The sequence below is a fragment of the Muntiacus reevesi genome, chromosome 6 (assembly GCF_963930625.1).
Source record: "Muntiacus reevesi chromosome 6, mMunRee1.1, whole genome shotgun sequence".
Lineage (NCBI taxonomy): Eukaryota > Metazoa > Chordata > Mammalia > Artiodactyla > Cervidae > Muntiacus > Muntiacus reevesi.
Window position 1 is genome coordinate 41,889,422 of NC_089254.1, and position 19,846 is coordinate 41,909,267.

Sequence of the window (19,846 nt, forward strand, 5' to 3'; positions counted from 1 at the left end):
TAGATAACACTTATTGAGTGTTTTATTAAGTGCCAGACACTATTCTAAACATATCATGTGAATTGATTTATTTTATCCTCACAACAATCCTGAGTATATACTCTTTATTTTCCCCATTTTTATAGATAAAATACTTTGCAAGATTAGATAGAAGACAGATGAATGATTGAAACAGAAAAAGTAGCCTGAAAACACACATTTATACACACACACACACACACACACACACACACACTGACGTGTATCTGTGTTTATATGTATGTATATATAAATTTATATGATAATCCAGGAAGCATAAATATCAATAGAAAGGATTTTTTCACATAATGGCCAAGTTGATGGGTTAATGTAGTTAGTCCTAAACCTGGCTGTGCATCAAAAGCACCCATGTTGCTTTTTTATTTTATTTTATTTTTAATTTTATTTTATTAGTTGAGGGCTAATTACTTCACAACATTTCAGTGGGTTTTGTCATACATTGACATGAATCAGCCATAGAGTTACACGTATTCCCCATCCCGATCCCCCCTCCCACCTCCCTCTCCACCCGACTCCTCTGGGTCCTCCCAGTGCACCAGGCCCGAGCACTTGTCTCATGCATCCCACCTGGGCTGGTGATCTGTTTCACCATAGACAATATACATGCTGTTCTTTCGAAACATCCCACCCTCCCCTTCTTCCAGAGTTCAAAAGTCTGTTCTGTATTTCTGTGTCTCTTTTCCTGTTTTGCATATAGGGTTATCGTTACCATCTTTCTAAATTCCATATATATGTGTTAGTATGCTGTAATGTTCTTTATCTTTCTGGCTTACTTCACTCTGTATAATGGGCTCCAGTTTCATCCATCTCATTAGAACTGATTCAAATGAATTCTTTTTAACGGCTGAGTAATATTCCATGATGTATATGTACCACAGCTTCCTTATCCATTCATCTGCTGATGGGCATCTAGGTTACTTCCATGTCCTGGCTATTATAAACAGTGCTGTGATGAACATTGGGGTGCACGTGTCTCTTTCAGATCTGGATTCCTCAGTGTGTATGCCCAGAAGTGGTATTGCTGGGTCATATGGCAGTTCTATTTCCAGTTTTTTAAGAAATCTCCACACTGTTTTCCATAGTGGCTGTACTAGTTTGCATTCCCACCAACAGTGTAAGAGGGTTCCCTTTTCTCCACACCCTCTCCAGCATTTATTGCTTGTAGACTTTTGGATAGCAGCCATCCTGACTGGCATGTAATGATACCTCATTGAGGTTTTGATTTGCATTTCTCTAATAATGAGTGATGTTGAGCATCTTTTCATGTGTTTGTTAGCCATCTGTGTCTTCTTTGGAGAAATGTCTGTTTAGTTCTTTGACCCATTTTTTGATTGGGTCATTTATTTTTCTGGAGTTGAGCTGCAGGAGTTGCTTGTATATTTTTGAGATTAATCCTTTGTCTGTTTCTTCATTTGCTATTATTTTCTCCCAATCTGAGGGCTGTCTTTTCACCTTATAGTTTCCTTTGTAGTGCAGAAACTTTTAAGTTTCATTAGGTCCCATTTGTTTAATTTTGCTTTTATTTCCAATATTCTGGGAGGTGGGTCATAGAGGATCTTGCTGAGATTTATGTCAGAGAGTGTTTTGCCTATGTTCTCCTCTAGGAGTTTTATAGTTTCTGGTCTTACATTTAGATCTTTAATCCATTTTGAGTTTATTTTTGTGTATGGTGTTAGAAAGTGTTCTAGTTTCATTCTTTTACAAGTGGTTGACCAGTTTTCCTAGCACCACTTGTTAAAGAGGTTGTCTTTTTTCCATTGTATATTCTTGCCTCCTTTGTCAAAGATAAGGTGTCCATAGGTTCGTGGATTTATCTCTGGGCTTTCTATTCTGTTCCATTGATCTATATTTCTGTCTTTGTGCCAGTACCATACTGTCTTGATGACTGTGGCTTTGTAGTAGAGTCTGAAGTCAGGCAGATTGATTCCTCCAGTTCCATTCTTCTTTCTCAAGATTACTTTGGCTATTCAAGGTTTTTTGTATTTCCATACAAATTGTGAAGTTATTTGTTCTAGTTCTGTGAAAAATACCGTTGGTAGCTTGATAGGGATTGCATTGAATCTATAGATTGCTTTGGGTAGAATAGCCATTTTGACAATATTGATTCTTCCAATCCATGAACACAGTATGTTTCTCCATCTGTTTGTGTCCTCTTTGATTTCTTTCATCAATGTTTTATAGTTTTCTGTATATAGGTCTTTTGTTTCTTTAGGTAGATATACTCCTAAGTATTTTATTCTTTTTGTTGCAATGGTGAATGGTATTGTTTCCTTAATTTCTCTTTCTGTTTTTTCATTGTTAGTGTATAGGAATGCAAGGGATTTCTGTGTGTTAATTTTATATCCTGCAACTTTACTATATTCATTGATTAGCTCTAGTAATTTTCTGGAAGAGTCTTTAGGGTTTTCTATGTAGAGGATCATGTCATCTGCAAACAGCGAGAATTTCACTTCTTCTTTTCCTATCTGGATTCCTTTTACTTCTTTTTCTGCTCTGATTGCTGTGGCCAAAACTTCCAACACTATGTTGAATAGTAGTGGTGAGAGTGGGCACCCTTGTCTTATTCCTGATTTCTGGGGAAATGCTTTCAATTTTTCCCATGTTGCTTTTTTAAAAAAAATGTTAGTTGGTGTTCCATCCCTAGTTATTCAGACTCAGTAGCTCTGGGACAGAGCTTGGGCATGTGTAGTTTTATTCAGCTCTTCAGGTGATTCTGATGCTCTGGAATTTTCATTTTAAATCATAAATATTTTTAAAATGTAGCTTTCTATTACTGATTCCTAATTTAATTGCACTGTAGTAAGAGAATATAGTTTGTTGATACCAGTAATGTAAAAGTTGTGAGGACTTGCTTTAAAACTTTATACATAGTCCATTTTTTGAAGGATTGATATGTGGTTGAGAAAAATATATGCTTTGATTCTCAAATTTCCCATTTTAAGTGTATCTTCTATAGATGAATTTTTAAAAATCTAATCTAAAACTCTAATATTAAACCTCCCCTATCTTTTGTTATCAGTCAGTTCAGTTAAGTTGCTCTGTTGTGTCTGACTCTCTGCGACCCCATGAACCTCAGCACACCAGGCCTCCCTGTCCATCACCAACTCCCGGAGTCCACCCAAACCCATGTCCGTTGAGTCGGTGATGCCATCCAACCATCTCATCCTCTGTCATCCTGTTCTCCTCCTTCCCTCAATCTTTCCCAGCATCAGGGTCTTTTCCAATGAGTCAGCTCTTTGCATCAGGTGGTCAAAGTATTGTAGCTTCAACATCTTTTGTTATACTCTATTACATTTTTCTTTTTATTTTTTCACTCTGCTATCATATCTTCAGTTATCTTCCAACTTTGTGTTTCTCTGTTCACTGAGTTCTAATCTGCTGATTAGCAATCCATTTTATTTCAATAATTACATCATATTTTTTTATTTCTAAAAGTTAGTTTTTCAAGTTGTTATTCAGTCATTAAGTCATGTCTGACTCTGCAACCTGATGGACTGCAGCACAGCAACCTTCCCTGTCCTTCACTATTTCCTGGAGTTTGTTCAAACTTGTATCCATTGAATCAGTGATGCCATCCAACAATCTCATCCTCTGTCATCACTTTCTCCTCCTGCCTTCAGTCTTTCCCAGCATCAGGGTCTTTTCCAAAGAGTTGGCTCTTTGTATCAAGTAGCCAAAGTATTAGAGCTTCAGCTTCATCATTAGTTCTTCCAGTAAATATTCAGGGTCTATTTCCTTTAGGATTGACGGGTTTGATCTCCTTGCTGTCCAAGGAACTCTTGAGAGTCTTCTATAGTACCACAGTTTGAAAGCATCAATTCTTTGGTATTCAGCCTTCTTTATGGTCAAACTCTCACATCCATACCTGACTACTGGAAAAACCATAGCTTTGATTATATGGACCTTTTTAGGCAAAGTGATGTCTCTGCTTTTCAATATGTTCTGTAGGTTTGTCATAGCTTTTATTCCAAGGAGCAAATGTCTTTTACTTCCATGGCTAGTCTAGTTATGTTGTTGCCTGCTCATATTTCTGGTTCCATTATCTATTTATTCAAACATTTTATACATAGTTACTTAATATTCTATGACTGATTCTTCTAATATCTGAATTACTCAGCTCAAATTTATTTTGCCTATCTTTGTACACTTGATGACTCATATCTTCATATGTTTGATGGTCTTTAATTGTGAGCATCTATTTATTTGATTTTAACCTATGGGAATCCTGGATGCTTAAAGAGAAGATGCTTTCCTTCAAAAAAGCTTGGAGATAACTTATTCCAGGGGCTTGGGTACTGTCTACTTGAGACTATTTTGTCCCTTTTGAAGGGTCCAAACGCTGCAGAAGTCTCATCCTGCTTCCCTATCTGAGTCTTACTGAAATTGATTCTCTCAATGCCAATGTTGAAATGAACATTTATGCTAGTAGCAGCCCCACTGTTTATGTTTGCTTGCTCTTCACTCTTCATCTCAGAGAGTCTGCTCATTGAGAGGATGGTGATGAATCATGAACTGGATATTTCTGTTACTCTTTGTAGGCTCAGCAATGTATTGAAAGTATGTTTCATCAAGAATCTAAATTGTTTGTATAAATAGCGAGGAGTCCTTTGAAGTGTTTTGCCAATGATACTGCTAGAAGCATAAAAACCTCCATTTATTTTTAAAATTAATTAACCTACAGAAGCCTGAGTGAAATATATGAGTGCAATTCAATTTTATTTATTTTAATACAAATAGGATTAACTGTTATGTTCTTAGTTGCTCAGTCATGTCTGACTGAGTGACTGAGCGTGGACTGCAGCCCACCAACCTCCTCTGTCCATGGGGATTCTCTAGGCAAGAATACTGGTATGGGTTGCCATGCCCTCCACCAGGGGATCTTCTCAACCCAAGGATAGAACCCAGGTCTCCCGTACTGCAGGTGTGTTCTTTACCAGCTGAGCCACCAGGGAAGTCCATTAGCTGCTGTATAATAGCTTCCATATTGTGCTTCCATTATGATGCCAGCTTGTTCATGAGCTTGCAACTACAAGATATCAGCTGGGGCTTTAGTCATCTGCAGAATTTACTGAGTGTGGAGGATCTGCTTCTAAATTTACTTACATGTCTCTTGGTAGGAGGCCTCAGTTCCTTATTGGCTGTTAACTAGAAGCTTTATTTTCTAATCCAGGTTTTTCCCAGTTCAAATCCTGTCTTTGCCTTCCCTCCCAACCCTTGGTGCCTCCCCATTTTAATAATAGGGACCATGGGTTAAGATTTTGTTTAGTGTAGCTTACTACTCTGACTTGTCTTATGTTATCCAACCTATTAACCAGTTTCTTTGTAGGTCACATGCTGTTTTGTTATCTTCTGGCCCCATGATATTTTAAGAAATTTACATAGGAAAGAGACTGAGATATCAATTGGGGAAGAAATTTTAGCAAGAATTTGATCCTTGCCCACCTGAGAATGCCAAGTTAGAAGCCTATTTGTAACTAAGGTGAAAAAAAAAAAGGGTTTCAGTAAGAACTTGCCATCTGTGAGCAGATACACACAGAGGAAAAATCTCACTAGTACCCAAGAGGAAACACTTCAGTAAGATTGGTTCTTCATAGGCAAGTCAGAAAGTCCATTTGGGAAAAAGACCTATTAACTGAACTAGCTGTGAGAACCTTCACTAGGATAAGTAGCCCACAAATGTTCTGGTGACTTCATTTAATCTTACAAGAGCCTGTGATTCCACATATCCTGAGCATTCCCTGATAATCTCCCCGTGCCCACATATAACTAGTCTGGGTTGGGTGCCCCTCCTTTGTTTTACCACAGAACTCTGCACTTACCTCTACTTAGATCCCTAACTTTCATGTTTACTATACTAACCAATGAGCATCTTGAGGAAGCCTGGAACATTCTAGATAATCAGTGTTTCTTGACTGAATGACTGTTTACCTTACACAGTTTGCCAGGTTCAACACAGTGAGATGCTTCAAAGGTGAGAGTGATTTGAGGCTACCATCTGTTATTCCCTTGCAGTCTACCATGTAAATGTGCCTGATGTTTGGATAACTCTTGTCTATAAGTTTGAAGCATGCATCAGTAATCCTTTTATTTCCTGTTAAAAAAAAAGAAAAAGTTAAGGATTGTATTTGAATCACTGCAAGATTAAAAGTAAAAATTAATGCTAAACTACTTTTTAATATCTCACACCTTCAAATCGGATCTTTTTGATGTCACAAGCAGAAAGAGCTTTGAAAGTACTATCAGAAATATGTGGTGCACCAATGAAAACTACTGATGAAATACGATGGCATTTTTCAACTAAAGCCTTTAGAAGGAAAAAAAGAAAAGATTAATCAGATTATATAGAGCACATTTATCAAAGTCATGAGATTATTTTTTCTCTCAGTCTTTTCGAAAACAGACACATTAACTATTAATTGTCCTATTGTCAAAGAAAATGGGAGCTTTTACTTTTTCCAGTATACTTTACTACACTTATATTTGAGTAATGTGTAGGAATCAACTAAATGGTATTACAAAAGACAGGAAAACATGAGACTATGGAATGCTGAAAGAAATCAGTACATGTAGAACTAGACATGTAGAACTACACTTAAGGTTTATACTTAAGCTTACATATGATTTTTTAAGATTTGATTGCAGATTTGGAGCCAAGATGGCGGAGGAGTAGGACCGGGGAGACCACTTTCTCTCCTAGAAATTCATCAAAAGAATAACTGAACGCAGAGCAAACTTCACAGAACAACTTCTGATCCCTAGCTGAGGTCACCAGGCGCCCAGAAAAGCAGCCCATTGTCTTCGAAAGGAGGTAGGACAAAATATAAAAGATAAAAAGTGAGACAAAAGAGCTAAGGACGGAGATCCGTCCCGGGAAGGGTCTTAATAGAGGACGTTTCCAGACACTGGGAAACCCTCGCACTGTCGGGCCTGGGGGAAGTGTTTGAGTCTCGGAGTTTGAATCTGGCTGGGAGGGATAGAATAAATAAAACCCACAGATTACGAGCCTAAAAGCAACTCCCAGCAGAAAAGTACCCCAGAAGCCCGCATCCGCAACCAGCAAGTGGGGGCGGAACGGAGAGGAGTGGGCGGCATTGCTTGGGGTAGGGTCTGGGGCCTGAGTGCCCTGAGGACAATCGGAGGGAGCTTTTGTGAGTTCCCAGCTTGAACTGTGGAAGAGCAAGAGAGAGAGAAAATTAACCGGCGGAACACACTGCCGGCCGTTCGCAGAACAAAGGGACCGAGAAAGTCCTGAGAAGAGCTCGCAGGCTGCGGACCGGCCCAGCCCCGCCAGAGGCAGGAGGCAGGGGGGAGGGAAGGGGGCAGGCTCGGCCCCAAGGACCGCATCCCCTGCCACACTGCAAACGGGCCTCCGCCTTCTAATCAAAGACCTCCGGAGATTCTGGATGGTCGACATCCGCCGGGAGGGTCGTGGCTAGACACAGTACACACACCCGGCCAGTGCGGGCGGGATTGGGGCTGGGGACGCGGAGGGCAGAAGGCGCACTGCACCCAACTGGCGCGGGCGGAAACTGAGGCTGGGATCGCGCAGGGCAGAAGACGCGCCGCACCCGGGGAGAGAGCGCCTGACAAGCGCCTGGCTGCCTGAGCCACTCGGGCGGCGTGGGGACAAACCGCAGGCGCAGCTTTGTGTTCCGCGCTTTTGTGAATCACCCGAGGGCTGGAACCGCCTGGAGCGTGAGCAGCCCAGACGGAGAAAATAGCCCCAGCCCCTCCCTGCAGCACCAGCTCCACCCCGGAGCGCGACGGAACTAGCTACCTGAATAAGAATCCACCTCCGCCCACCTGTGTCAGGGCGGAAATTAGGCGTGGAAGAAACCGGCAACAGAAGCCAAATAAACAAAGGGAACCGCTTCAGAAGGGACCGGTGCAACAGATTAAAATCCCTGAAGAAAACACCGACTTCACCGGAAGGACCTATAGATATCGAGAAGTATAAGCTGGAACGAGGAGATATCTGAAACTGAGCCGAACCCACACTGACCGAAACAACTCCAGAGAAATTCCTAGATATATTTTTTTCTTTTTTTTTTTTAAGTAAGAAAAAAAATTTTTTTTTCTTTTTTCTCTTTTATTTTCCTTTAAAATTCCCTATTACTCCCCCACTACTCCTTAACTTTCATTTTCATAAGATTTTTATGATTTTTTTATTAGGTAAAACAATTTTTTTTCTCTTTTTTTTCTTTTTCTTCTTTTTTTTCCTTTTCTTTTTTCTTCTTCTCTTCTATTTTCTATTTTTCTTTTTCTCATTTCTTTTAAAGTCATGTAGTACGCCTCTTACTACTCCTTAATTTTCATTTTCAATACACTATAACCTTACAGGGAAAAAAAAAAAAATTGAAGAAGAAGAGAAGCCCTATTTTTAAACCAAACTTCATATATATTTCTAAAATTTTTTTTTTTTATGTTTTGGTTTTTGTTTTTAATATAGTATTTTTAAGAGTCTAACCTCTACTCTAGATTTTTAATTTTTGTTTTTCAGTATATGATATAAATTGTGAACATTTAAGAATCCAATATTCAGCTCCCATTTTTATTCAGGAGTGTGTTGATTATTCTCTCCCAATCTTGACTCTCTGTTTTCTACCTCAAAACACCTCTATTTCCTCCTTTCCCCTTCTCTTCCCAATCCAATTCTGTGAATGTTTGTGGGTGTCTGGGCTACGGAGAACACTCTGGGATCAGACAACTTCGTAGATCTGTCTCTCTCCTCTTGAGTCCCCCTTTTTCTCCTCCTGCTCATCTCTATCTCCCTCCTCCCTCTCCCCTTCCTCATGTAACTCTGTGAACCTCTCTGGGTGTCCCTAACGGAGGAGAAACTTTTCACCATTAACCTAGAAGTTTTATTATCAGTGCTGTATGGTTGGAGAAGTCCTAAGACTACAGGAAGAATAAAACTGAAATCCAGAGGCAGGAGACTTAAGCCCAAAACCTGAGAACACCAGAAAACTCCTGACTATATGGATCTTTAAGTAATAAGTGACCGTCCAAAAGCCTCCAAACCTACACTGAAACCAACCACCACCCAAGAGCCAATAAATTTTAGAGCAAGACATACCACGCAAATTCTCCAGCAACGCAGGAACATAGCCCTGAACGTCAACATACAGACTACCCAAGGTCACACCTAACACATAAACCCATCTCAAAACTCATTACTGGGCACTCCATTGCTCTCCAAAGAGAAGAAATCAAGATTCACGCACCAGAACACTGACGCAAGCTTCGCTAATCAGGAAACCTTGACAAGCCAATCATCTAACCCCACCCACTGGGTAAAACCTCCACAATAAAAAGGAACCACAGACCTCCAGAATACAGAAAGCCCACTCCAGACACAGCAATCTAAACAAGATGAAAAGGCAAAGAAATACCCAACAGGTAAAGGAACATGAAAAAAGTCCACCAAGTCAAACAAAAGAGGAGGAGATAGGGAATCTACCTGAAAAAGAATTTAGAATAATGATAATAAAAATGATCCAAAATCTTGAAAGCAAAATGGAGTTACAGATAAATAGCCTGGAGACAAAGATTGAAAAGATGCAAGAAATGTTTAATAAAGACCTAGAAGAAATAAAAAAGAGTCAATTAAAAATGAATAATGCAATGAATGAGATCAAAAACACTCTGGAGGGAACCAAGAGTAGAATAACGGAGACAGAAGATAGGATAAGTGAGGTAGAAGATAGAATGGTGGAAATAGATGAAGCAGAGAGGAAAAAAGAAAAAAGGATCAAAAGAAATGAGGACAACCTTAGGGACCTCTGGGACAATGTGAAACGCCCCAATATTCGAATCATAGGAGTCCCAGAAAAAGAAGACAAAAAGAAAGGCCATGAGAAAATACTCGAGGAGATAATAGCTGAAAACTTCCCTAAAATGGGGAAGGAAATAGCCACCCAAGTCCAAGAAACCCAGAGAGTCCCAAACAGGATAAACCCAAGGCGAAACACCCCAAGACACATATTAATCAAATTAACAAAGATCAAACACAAAGAACAAATACTAAAAGCAGCAAGGGAGAAGCAACAAATAACACACAAAGGGATTCCCATAAGGATAACAGCTGATCTATCAATAGAAACCCTCCAGGCCAGAAGGGAATGGCAGAACATACTGAAAGTAATGAAAGAGAATAACCTACAACCTAGATTACTGTACCCAGCAAGGATCTCATTCAGATACGAAGGAGAATTCAAAAGCTTTACAGACAAGCAAAAGCTGAGAGAATTCAGCACCACCAAACCAGTTCTTCAACAAATGCTAAAGGATCTTCTCTAGACAGGAAATGCAGAAAGGTTGAATAAACTTGAACCCAAAACAACAAAGTAAATGGCAACGGGTCCACACCTATCAATAATTACCTTAAATGTAAATGGGTTGAATGCCCCAACCAAAAGACAAAGATTGGCTGAATGGATACAAAAACAAGACCCCTATATATGCTGTCTACAAGAGACCCACCTCAAAACCAGAGACATATACAGACTAAAAGTGAAGGGCTGGGAAAAAATATTTCACGCAAACGGAGACCAAAAGAAAGCAGGAGTCGCAATACTCATATCAGATAAAATAGACTTTCAAATAAAGGATGTGAAAAGAGACAAAGAAGGACACTACATAATGATCAAAGGATCAATCCAAGAAGAAGATATAACAATTATAAATATATATGCACCCAACATAGGAGCACCGCAATATGTACGGCAAACGCTAACAAGTATGGAAGAGGAAATTAATAGTAACACAATAATAGTGGGAGACTTTAATACCCCACTCACAACTATGGATAGATCAACTAAACAGAAAATCAATAAGGAAACACAAACCTTAAATGATACAATGGACCAGCTAGACCTAGTTGATATCTATAGGACATTTCACCCCAAAACAATCAACTTCACCTTTTTCTCAAGCGCACACGGAACCTTCTCCAGAATAGATCACATCCTGGGCCATAAATCTGGTCTTGGAAAATTCAAAAAAATTGAAATCATTCCAGTCATCTTTTCTGACCACAGTGCAGTAAGATTAGATCTCAATTACAGGAAAAAAATTGTTAAAAATTCAAACATATGGAGGCTAAATAACACGCTTCTGAATAACCAACAAATCATAGAAGAAATCAAAAAAGAAATCAAAATATGTATAGAAACGAATGAAAATGAAAGCACAACAACCCAAAACCTATGGGACACTGTAAAAGCAGTGCTAAGGGGAAGGTTCATAGCATTACATGTGCACATCAAGAAACAAGAAAAAAGCCAAATAAATAACCTAACTCTACACCTAAAGCAATTAGAGAAGGAAGAAATGAAGAACCCCAGGGTTAGCAGAAGGAAAGAAATCTTAAAAATTAGGGCAGAAATAAATGCAAAAGAAACTAAAGAGACCATAGCAAAAATCAACAAAGCTAAAAGCTGTTTTTTTGGAAAAATAAACAAAATTGACAAACCATTAGCAAGACTCATTAAGAAACAAAGGGAGAAGAACCAAATTAACAAAATAAGAAATGAAAAGGGTGAGATCACAACAGAAAACACTGAAATCCAAAGGATCATAAGAGACTACTACCAGCAGCTCTATGCCAATAAAATGGACAACTTGGATGAAATGGACAAATTCTTAGAAAAGTATAACTTTCCAAAACTGAACCAGGAAGAAATAGAAGATCTTAACAGAACCATCACAAGCAAGGAAATCGAAACTGTAATCAAAAATCTTCCAGCAAACAAAAGCCCAGGACCAGATGGCTTCACAGCTGAATTCTACCAAAAATTTAGAGAAGAGCTAACACCTATCTTACTTAAACTCTTCCAGAAAATTGCAGATGAAGGTAAACTTCCAAACTCATTCTATGAGGCCACCATCACCCTAATTCCAAAACCAGACAAAGATGCCACAAAAAAAGAAAACTACAGGCCAATATCACTGATGAACATAGATGCAAAAATCCTTAACAAAATTCTAGCAAACAGAATCCAACAACATATTAAAAAAATCATACACCATGACCAAGTGGGCTTTATCCCAGGAATGCAAGGATTCTTTAATATCCGCAAATCGATCAACGTAATACACCACATTAACAAATTGGAAGATAAAAACCATATGATTATCTCAATAGATGCAGAGAAAACCTTTGACAAAATTCAACACTCATTTATGATTAAAACTCTCCAGAAAGCAGGAATAGAAGGAACATACCTCAACATAATAAAAGCTATATATGACAAACCCACAGCAAGCATCACCCTCAATGGTGAAAAATTGAAAGCATTTCCTCTGAAATCAGGAACAAGACAAGGATGCCCACTCTCACCACTACTATTCAACATAGTGTTGGAAGTTTTGGCCACAGCAATCAGAGCAGAAAAAGAAGTAAAAGGAATCCAGATAGGAAAAGAAGAAGTGAAACTCTCGTTGTTTGCAGATGACATGATCCTCTACATAGAAAACCCTAAAGACTCTTTCAGAAAATTACTAGAGCTAATCAATGAATATAGTAAAGTTGCAGAATATAAAATTAACACACAGAAATCCCTTGCATTCCTATATACTAACAATGAAAAAACAGAAAGAGAAATTAAGCAAACAACACCATTCACCATTGCAACAAAAAGAATAAAATACTTAGGAGTATATCTACCTAAAGAAACAAAAGACCTATACACAGAAAACTATAAAACATTGATGAAAGAAATCAAAGAGGACACAAACAGATGGAGAAACATACCGTGTTCATGGATTGGAAGAATCAATATTGTCAAAATGGCTATTCTACCCAAAGCAATCTATAGATTCAATGCAATCCCTACCAAGCTACCAACGGTATTTTTCACAGAACTAGAACAAATAATTTCACAATTTGTATGGAAATACAAAAAACCTTGAATAGCCAAAGTAATCTTGAGAAAGAAGAATGGAACTGGAGGAATCAATCTGCCTGACTTCAGACTCTACTACAAAGCCACAGTCATCAAGACAGTATGGTACTGGCACAAAGACAGAAATATAGATCAATGGAACAGAATAGAAAGCCCAGAGATAAATCCACGAACCTATGGACACCTTATCTTTGACAAAGGAGGCAAGAATATACAATGGAAAAAAGACAATCTCTTTAACAAGTGGTGCTGGGAAAACTGGTCAACCACTTGTAAAAGAATGAAACTAGAACACTTTCTAACACCATACACAAAAATAAACTCAAAATGGATTAAAGATCTAAATGTAAGACCAGAAACTATAAAACTCCTAGAGGAGAACACAGGCAAAACACTCTGACATAAATCACAGCAAGATCTTCTATGACCCACCTCCCAGAATATTGGAAATAAAAGCAAAATAAACAAATGGGACCTAATGAAAATTAAAAGCTTTTGCACAACAAAGGAAACTATAAGTAAGGTGAAAAGACAGCCCTCAGATTGGGAGAAAATAATAGCAAATGAAGAAACAGACAAAGGATTAATCTCAAAAATATACAAGCAACTCCTGCAGCTCAATTCCAGAAAAATAAATGACCCAACCAAAAAATGGGCCAAAGAACTAAACAGACATTTTTCCAGAGAAGACATACAGATGGCTAACAAAGACATGAGAAGACGCTCCACATCACTCATTATCAGAGAAATGCAAATCAAACCACAATGAGGTACCATTACACGCCAGTCAGGATGGATGCTATCCAAAAGTCTACAAGCAATAAATGCTGGAGAGGGTGTGGAGAAAAGGGAACTCTCTTACACTGTTGGTGGGAATGCAAACTAGTACAGCCACTATGGAAAACAGTGTGGAGATTTCTTAAAAAACTGGAAATAGAACTGCCATATGACCCAGCAATACCACTTCTGGGCATACACACTGAGGAAACCAGATCTGAAAGAGACACGTGCACCCCAATGTTCATCGCAGCACTGTTTATAACAGCCAGGACATGGGAGCAACCTAGATGCCCATCAGCAGATGAATGGATAAGGAAGCTGTGGTACATATACACCATGGAATATTACTCAGCCGTTAAAAAGAATTCATTTGAATCAGTTCTAATGAGATGGATGAAACTGGAGCCCATTATACAGAGTGAGGTGAGCCAGAAAGATAAAGAACATTACAGTATACTAACACATATATACGGAATTTAGAAAGATGGTAACGATGGCCCTATATGCAGGGCAGAAGAAGAGACGCAGAAGTACAGAACAGACTTTTGAACTCTGTGGGAGAAGGGGAGGGTGGGATGTTTCGAAAGAACAGCATGTATATTATCTGTGGTGAAACAGACCACCAGCCCAGGTGGGAGGCATGAGTCAAGTGCTCGGGCCTGTTGGGCTGGGAAGATCCAGAGGAATCTGGTGGAGAGGGAGGTGGGATGGGAGACCGGGATGGGGAATTCGTGTAACTCTTTGGCTGATTCACATAAATGTATGACAAAACCCACTGAAAAAAAAAAAAAGATTTGATTGCAATATCATTGAAATAAAAATATCCTAAATGTGAAATGAAGTTTCTTAGGGTATTTAAAGATTCAAATGTTCAAGTGTGTGTATAAATTTCATAATTATATAAACATCAATTGCAAAGAAAAGCCCATTCATATTTTTCAGCAATTCAAGCCACTAGAAAATGTGCCTACCAAATGGGACTGAGAAGAAAATGTAGTTTCCAAATACCTACTTTTACACAGTTGTCTGTCAGAGTCGGCATGTCATTGATAGTCAGATGCATTATCCCACTGCAGCTGTTTGCAATGTTCCTGAAGCCTTGGACTGAAATCTGAATTGTACAAAGTTGGTGAAAATGATGGAAGAACCCATTAGCATCACCTCTAATAAAACCCAAAGATAGTAATAACCAAAGATGTGTTATGATTTTGCTACTGTGTTTTAAAATTGAAACCATAACATGTTGCAGACATAAAAAGGAAACACATATTCTAATCTTGATTTCCTTATTTTAATTTTTATATGTATGTTTTGTGAAATGATCACCATGGTAAGCCTATTTAACTTGTTATTCTATTTTGTATTGAAGTAAAATTCATATAACATAAAATTAGTCACTTAAAGTCTCTTAACTAATCATAATTTTGTAGTCACAACTTCTATGTAGTTTCAAAACATATTTATCACCCTAAAAAAATCCTTCTACTTATTAAGAAGTTGCTCCCCATACACACCTTCCCTGCTGCTGCTGCTGCTGCTAAGTAGCTTCAGTCATGTCTGACTCTGTGCGACAACATAGACGGAAGCCCACCAGGTTCCCCCATCCCTGAGATTCTCCAGACAAGAACACTGGAGTGAGTTGCCATTTCCTTCTCCAATACATGAAAGTGAAAAGTGAAAGGGAAGTCGCTCAGTCGTGTCTGACTCTTAGCAACCCCATGGACTGCAGCCCACCAGGCTCCTCCATCTATGGGATTTTCCAGGCAAGAGTACTGGAGTGGGGTGCCATCGCCTTCTCCGACACACCTTCCCTAGCCCCTGGCAATCACTAATCTGTTTTCTGTCTCTTTGGATTTACCTATTGTAAATATTTCTTACAAGAGGAATTATGCAGTATGTGGTCATTTTGAGTCTAGTTTGTTTCACTTGCCCTGATGTTTTTGAAGTTCACAACATGTTATGTGTCAGTACCTTATTCCTTTTTATGGCTGAATAATATTCTATCATATGGACATATCACATTTTGTTATCCACGCATCTGTTTTAGATCTTTTGGACATTGTGAAAAGTGCTGCTGTAAACATACATGTGCATCTACTTGTTTGAATACCAGTTTTAAATTCCTTTGGGTGAGATACACCTAGGCGTGAGATTGCCAGATCATATGGTAATTCCACTTTTAACTTTTTAAAGAACCATCAAAATATTTTCTGCAGTGACTGTACTATTTTACAGTCTCACCAGCAATCTACAAGGGTCCTAATTTCTCCACATCTTTGCCAAAACTTATTTTTTATTTTTTCATATTTTGCTTTTTCAAAAAATTTCCTGAGTTTGCAGTAGTACCTCATTGTAATTTTGATTTGCATCCCCCTGATGACATCTGCATTGCAGGCAGATTTTTTACCAGCTAGGCTTCCACCAGGGAAGCCCAAGAATACTGGAGTGGGTAGCTTATCCCTTTTTCAGCAGATCTTCCTGACCCAGGAATTGAACTGGGGTCTCCTACATTGCAGGCAGATTCTTTACCAGCTGAGCTACCAGGGAAGCCCAATGACTAATGAGATTGAAATCTTTTCATGTGCTTATTAGTCATTTGAATGTCTTCTTTAGGGAAATGTCTATTCAAGTCCTTTGATTATTTTTTAATTGGTCATTTGTCATTTGTTGAGTTATAAGAGTTCCTGTATATTCTGGATTCTAAACCCTTAGATATATGATTTGGAAATATTTTGTTCATTCTTTAGGTTGTCTTTTGTTGCTTATACTTTTGATGTCATATCTAATAATCCATTGCCAAATTTAAGATCATGTAGATTTATTCTCAGTGTTTTCTTCTAAGTGTTGTCATTTTAGTTCACATTTAGGTTATTGGTCCATTTTCAGTTAATTTTTTTATATAGTATGAAGTAGAGAACCTACTTCATTTTTTTCATGGATAATCCAGTTGTCCAGCACCAGTTGTTGAAGAGAATATTCTTTCCCCAACTGCATGGTTTGGCGCCTGTGTTGGAAATCAGTTGGCCATAACAGTATAGATTTCTGGACTCTCAGTTCTACATGTCTGTCCTGTGGCAGTACCACGCTGTTTTGATTACTATAGCTTTGTTTGTTGACTTCTTTCAGCTATCATTATCTACATTAATAGAAGCAACAGTGGTAGAGAGTTTTCAAAAAATAGTTACTGGTCAAAAGATCAAATATATTTCCCTATGAGTTATCTTAAAATAACATTGTTATTTAGACTTCATTTCCTAACAAATGGTCTTGGATGGGCAATAAGATGATGCTCTGATTCAGTAATGGGAAAGTAAGACTCTTTCCAAAAACAAATATCAGGGGGAAGTCTTGTACCAAATCATCTTCACAATATGAGAGGGAGATAGAGGAATAGCTACCGTATATATTATGATCTCAATGTTGTTTTTAAAAATATATGTGTCCCAGACAGACAAAAAACTGGAAACATTTCAAAATATTGTTTATCTTGGGATGCTGAGCTTATGATTTTTATTTTCTTTTATGTTACTTTTATGTTTTAAAAATCTTATTTAATGAGCATATAATTCTTCTGTAATCAGAAAAAATTGAATAAAAGGAAAGAAGAAGGAAATTCAGTCCTCTTCCTCACACGGTAGGCTTGCAGTCACATACCTAAAGAAATCTAATGTATGCTGAAAGTGAGTATCTACTGAAGACTTCTGCTCCAGGACATGGTCCTTTTAACTTGTTAAAAGGCCAAGCCTCTAGGTGATATTTGGCCTAAAAGTGTCCTGTTAGATGATTTCAAAGACTTCCTGGTAAAGCTCAGGAAAACGTCTGTTGAATTCCTCTTACCCCTACTCCTTAGTCATGGACTGGAAGGGAAAGTTTCTGATCGTAGTATCCAAAATGTTCCATGAGAAGCTGTGGTGAGCTATTGGACCCCAGTAGGGCTCATAATAGCTATCATTTAAGTAACACTTTTTGTTACCAGGTACTTTTTAAGGCAGTTTTCATATTGTTGTTCAGTTACTCAAACATGTCCAACTCTGCAATTCCATGAACTTCAGCATGCCAGGCTTCCCTGTCCTTCACTGTCTCCCAGAATTTGCTCAGATTCATGCCCATTGTGTCAGCAATGCTATCCAACATCTTATCCTCTGCTGCCCTCTTCTCCTTTTATGTTCAGTCTTTCCCAGCATCAGGGTCTTTTCCAATGAATTGACTCTTTGCATCAGGTGGCCAAAATATTAGAGCTTCAGCTCCAATATATTTTCACATAACTGGTCTGTGTCATCCTCACAACCACCCATTAGGATGTGGATCCTAATGCTACCGTGTTAGTCTGGGCTCCCCAGAAAAATAGATCCAATAGGAGATAAGTAGATAGATATATAGACAGACAGACAAATAGATGGAAAGGAAGGAAGGAAGAAAAAACATGCATACATAAATAGATAGATAGAGTTCTTATAAGGAACTGGCTGAAACAACAATAGAGGCTTCGAAGTCCCAAGATCTGCAGTTGGTAAGCTGAAGACCCAGGAGAGCTGAAGGTATTGTCTGAAGTCAGGGAAAGACTGATATTCTAGCTTGAAGACAGTCAGGCATAGAGAGTATATTTTCCCTCTCAGTCTCTTTGTTCTATTCAGACGCTCAACAGATTAGATGAGACCCACCTACATTGAGGAAGGCAATCTGCTTTAGTCAGTCCACTGATTTAAGTATTGATCTCATACAGAAACACCCTCATGGACAAGCCTAGAATAATATTTATCAAAAAAACTGAGCACCCATGGCCCATTCAAGTAGACACACTAAAATTAACATCACAGCTTCCTTGAATATTTTGGACGTTGATTTTTCCTAGACTCATGGTTAGTGCTCTTTTTGCTCTTGCCTGCTTTGTCCTGGCTGATCATCTAAGCTTGCCTGGCCACATTTTTATCCAGATCAGCATCTTTGAGACCATCCACCCCATCTGGCACCACTAACTGTTTGAATCATACACAACTAACAACAAAGCCCTAAGACCTTATTGTTGCCCCATATTTTCAAGTTAAAACACAAAGTCTCAAGTCTTAACATTTTAATTCGAAATATTTAATTGAGGAACTTAGGCAATCATAAAGGAAATCAGTCCTGAATATTCATTGGAAGGACTGATGCTGAAGCTCCAATATTTTGGCCACCTGATGCGAAGAACTGACTCACTGGAAAAGACCCTGTTGCTGGGAAAGATTGAAGGCAGGAGGAGAAGGGGATGACAGAAGATGCGATGGTTGGATGGCATCACTAACTCAGTGGACATGAGTTTGAGCAAGCTCCAGGAGTTGGTGATGAACAGGGAGCCCTGGTGTGCTGCAATTCATGGGGTCACAAAGGGTCGGACACGACTGAGCGACTGAACTGAACTGAGTGTCCTAAAGTTAAAGTTTGAAATCGGTAGGGGAAACATTCCATTTTAAAAAATATTTTAGTGAAGTATATAGTTGATTTACAATGTTGGGTCAATTTCTGCTGTACAGCAAAGTGATTCAGATATATATATATATATATTTTCTGTTCTTTTCCATTATGATTTACTACAGGATATTGAGTATAGTTCCTTGTGCTGGACAGTAGGACCATGTTGTTTATCCATCCTATGTATACTAGTTTGCGTCTCCTAATCCCAAACTCCCAATCAAAAATTCCATTTTTAATGCTTGTGTATAAGTATTATTTAACTTGTATAGCCTGTATTTTATTATTTAGACTGTATAACTTAATTTTTATTATTTAACTTGTGTAGCTTTGTGACCAATCATGTTTTTCAGCACTGTGAAAGTTCTCACAGGGTATATGTGATTATACTATGTTGTGAAAGGTCTCATAACTGACTGCTCACACTTAAAAGACATACTACAAAATGTCTGGAGGCAGGAACAGTAAAAGAAGAGAGGTTGTTCTAAGGAGCTGAGACTTCTATAGACTGAGGTAGCCCCAGGAGATGAGGAAATGGAGACTCAGATCTCTTGATCAATTTTCTCCAGATTACAGATTGGTAGAGCAAGAACACAGATGAGTAATCCAGTACTCCTTCTGATTAACATTCTGCAACAATAACATCCAGTTCAACTGTTCCATCCCAGCTTCCA

The 19,846-nt window shown here is 38.5% G+C and overlaps 1 protein-coding gene across 1 annotated transcript in view; it reads right to left on the bottom strand.

The window, feature by feature from the left end:
- Window positions 1-19,846, bottom strand: part of FBXL13 (F-box and leucine rich repeat protein 13) — a 215,503-nt gene that overhangs the window by 63,650 nt on the left and 132,007 nt on the right. Inside the window, exons 13-15 of the mRNA XM_065938466.1 lie at window positions 14,737-14,835; window positions 6,226-6,343; window positions 5,968-6,130 (exon numbers count right to left, since the gene is read on the bottom strand). Coding sequence (XP_065794538.1) covers window positions 5,968-6,130; window positions 6,226-6,343; window positions 14,737-14,835 — 380 coding nt within the window. The remainder of the gene's footprint in view (window positions 1-5,967; window positions 6,131-6,225; window positions 6,344-14,736; window positions 14,836-19,846) is intronic.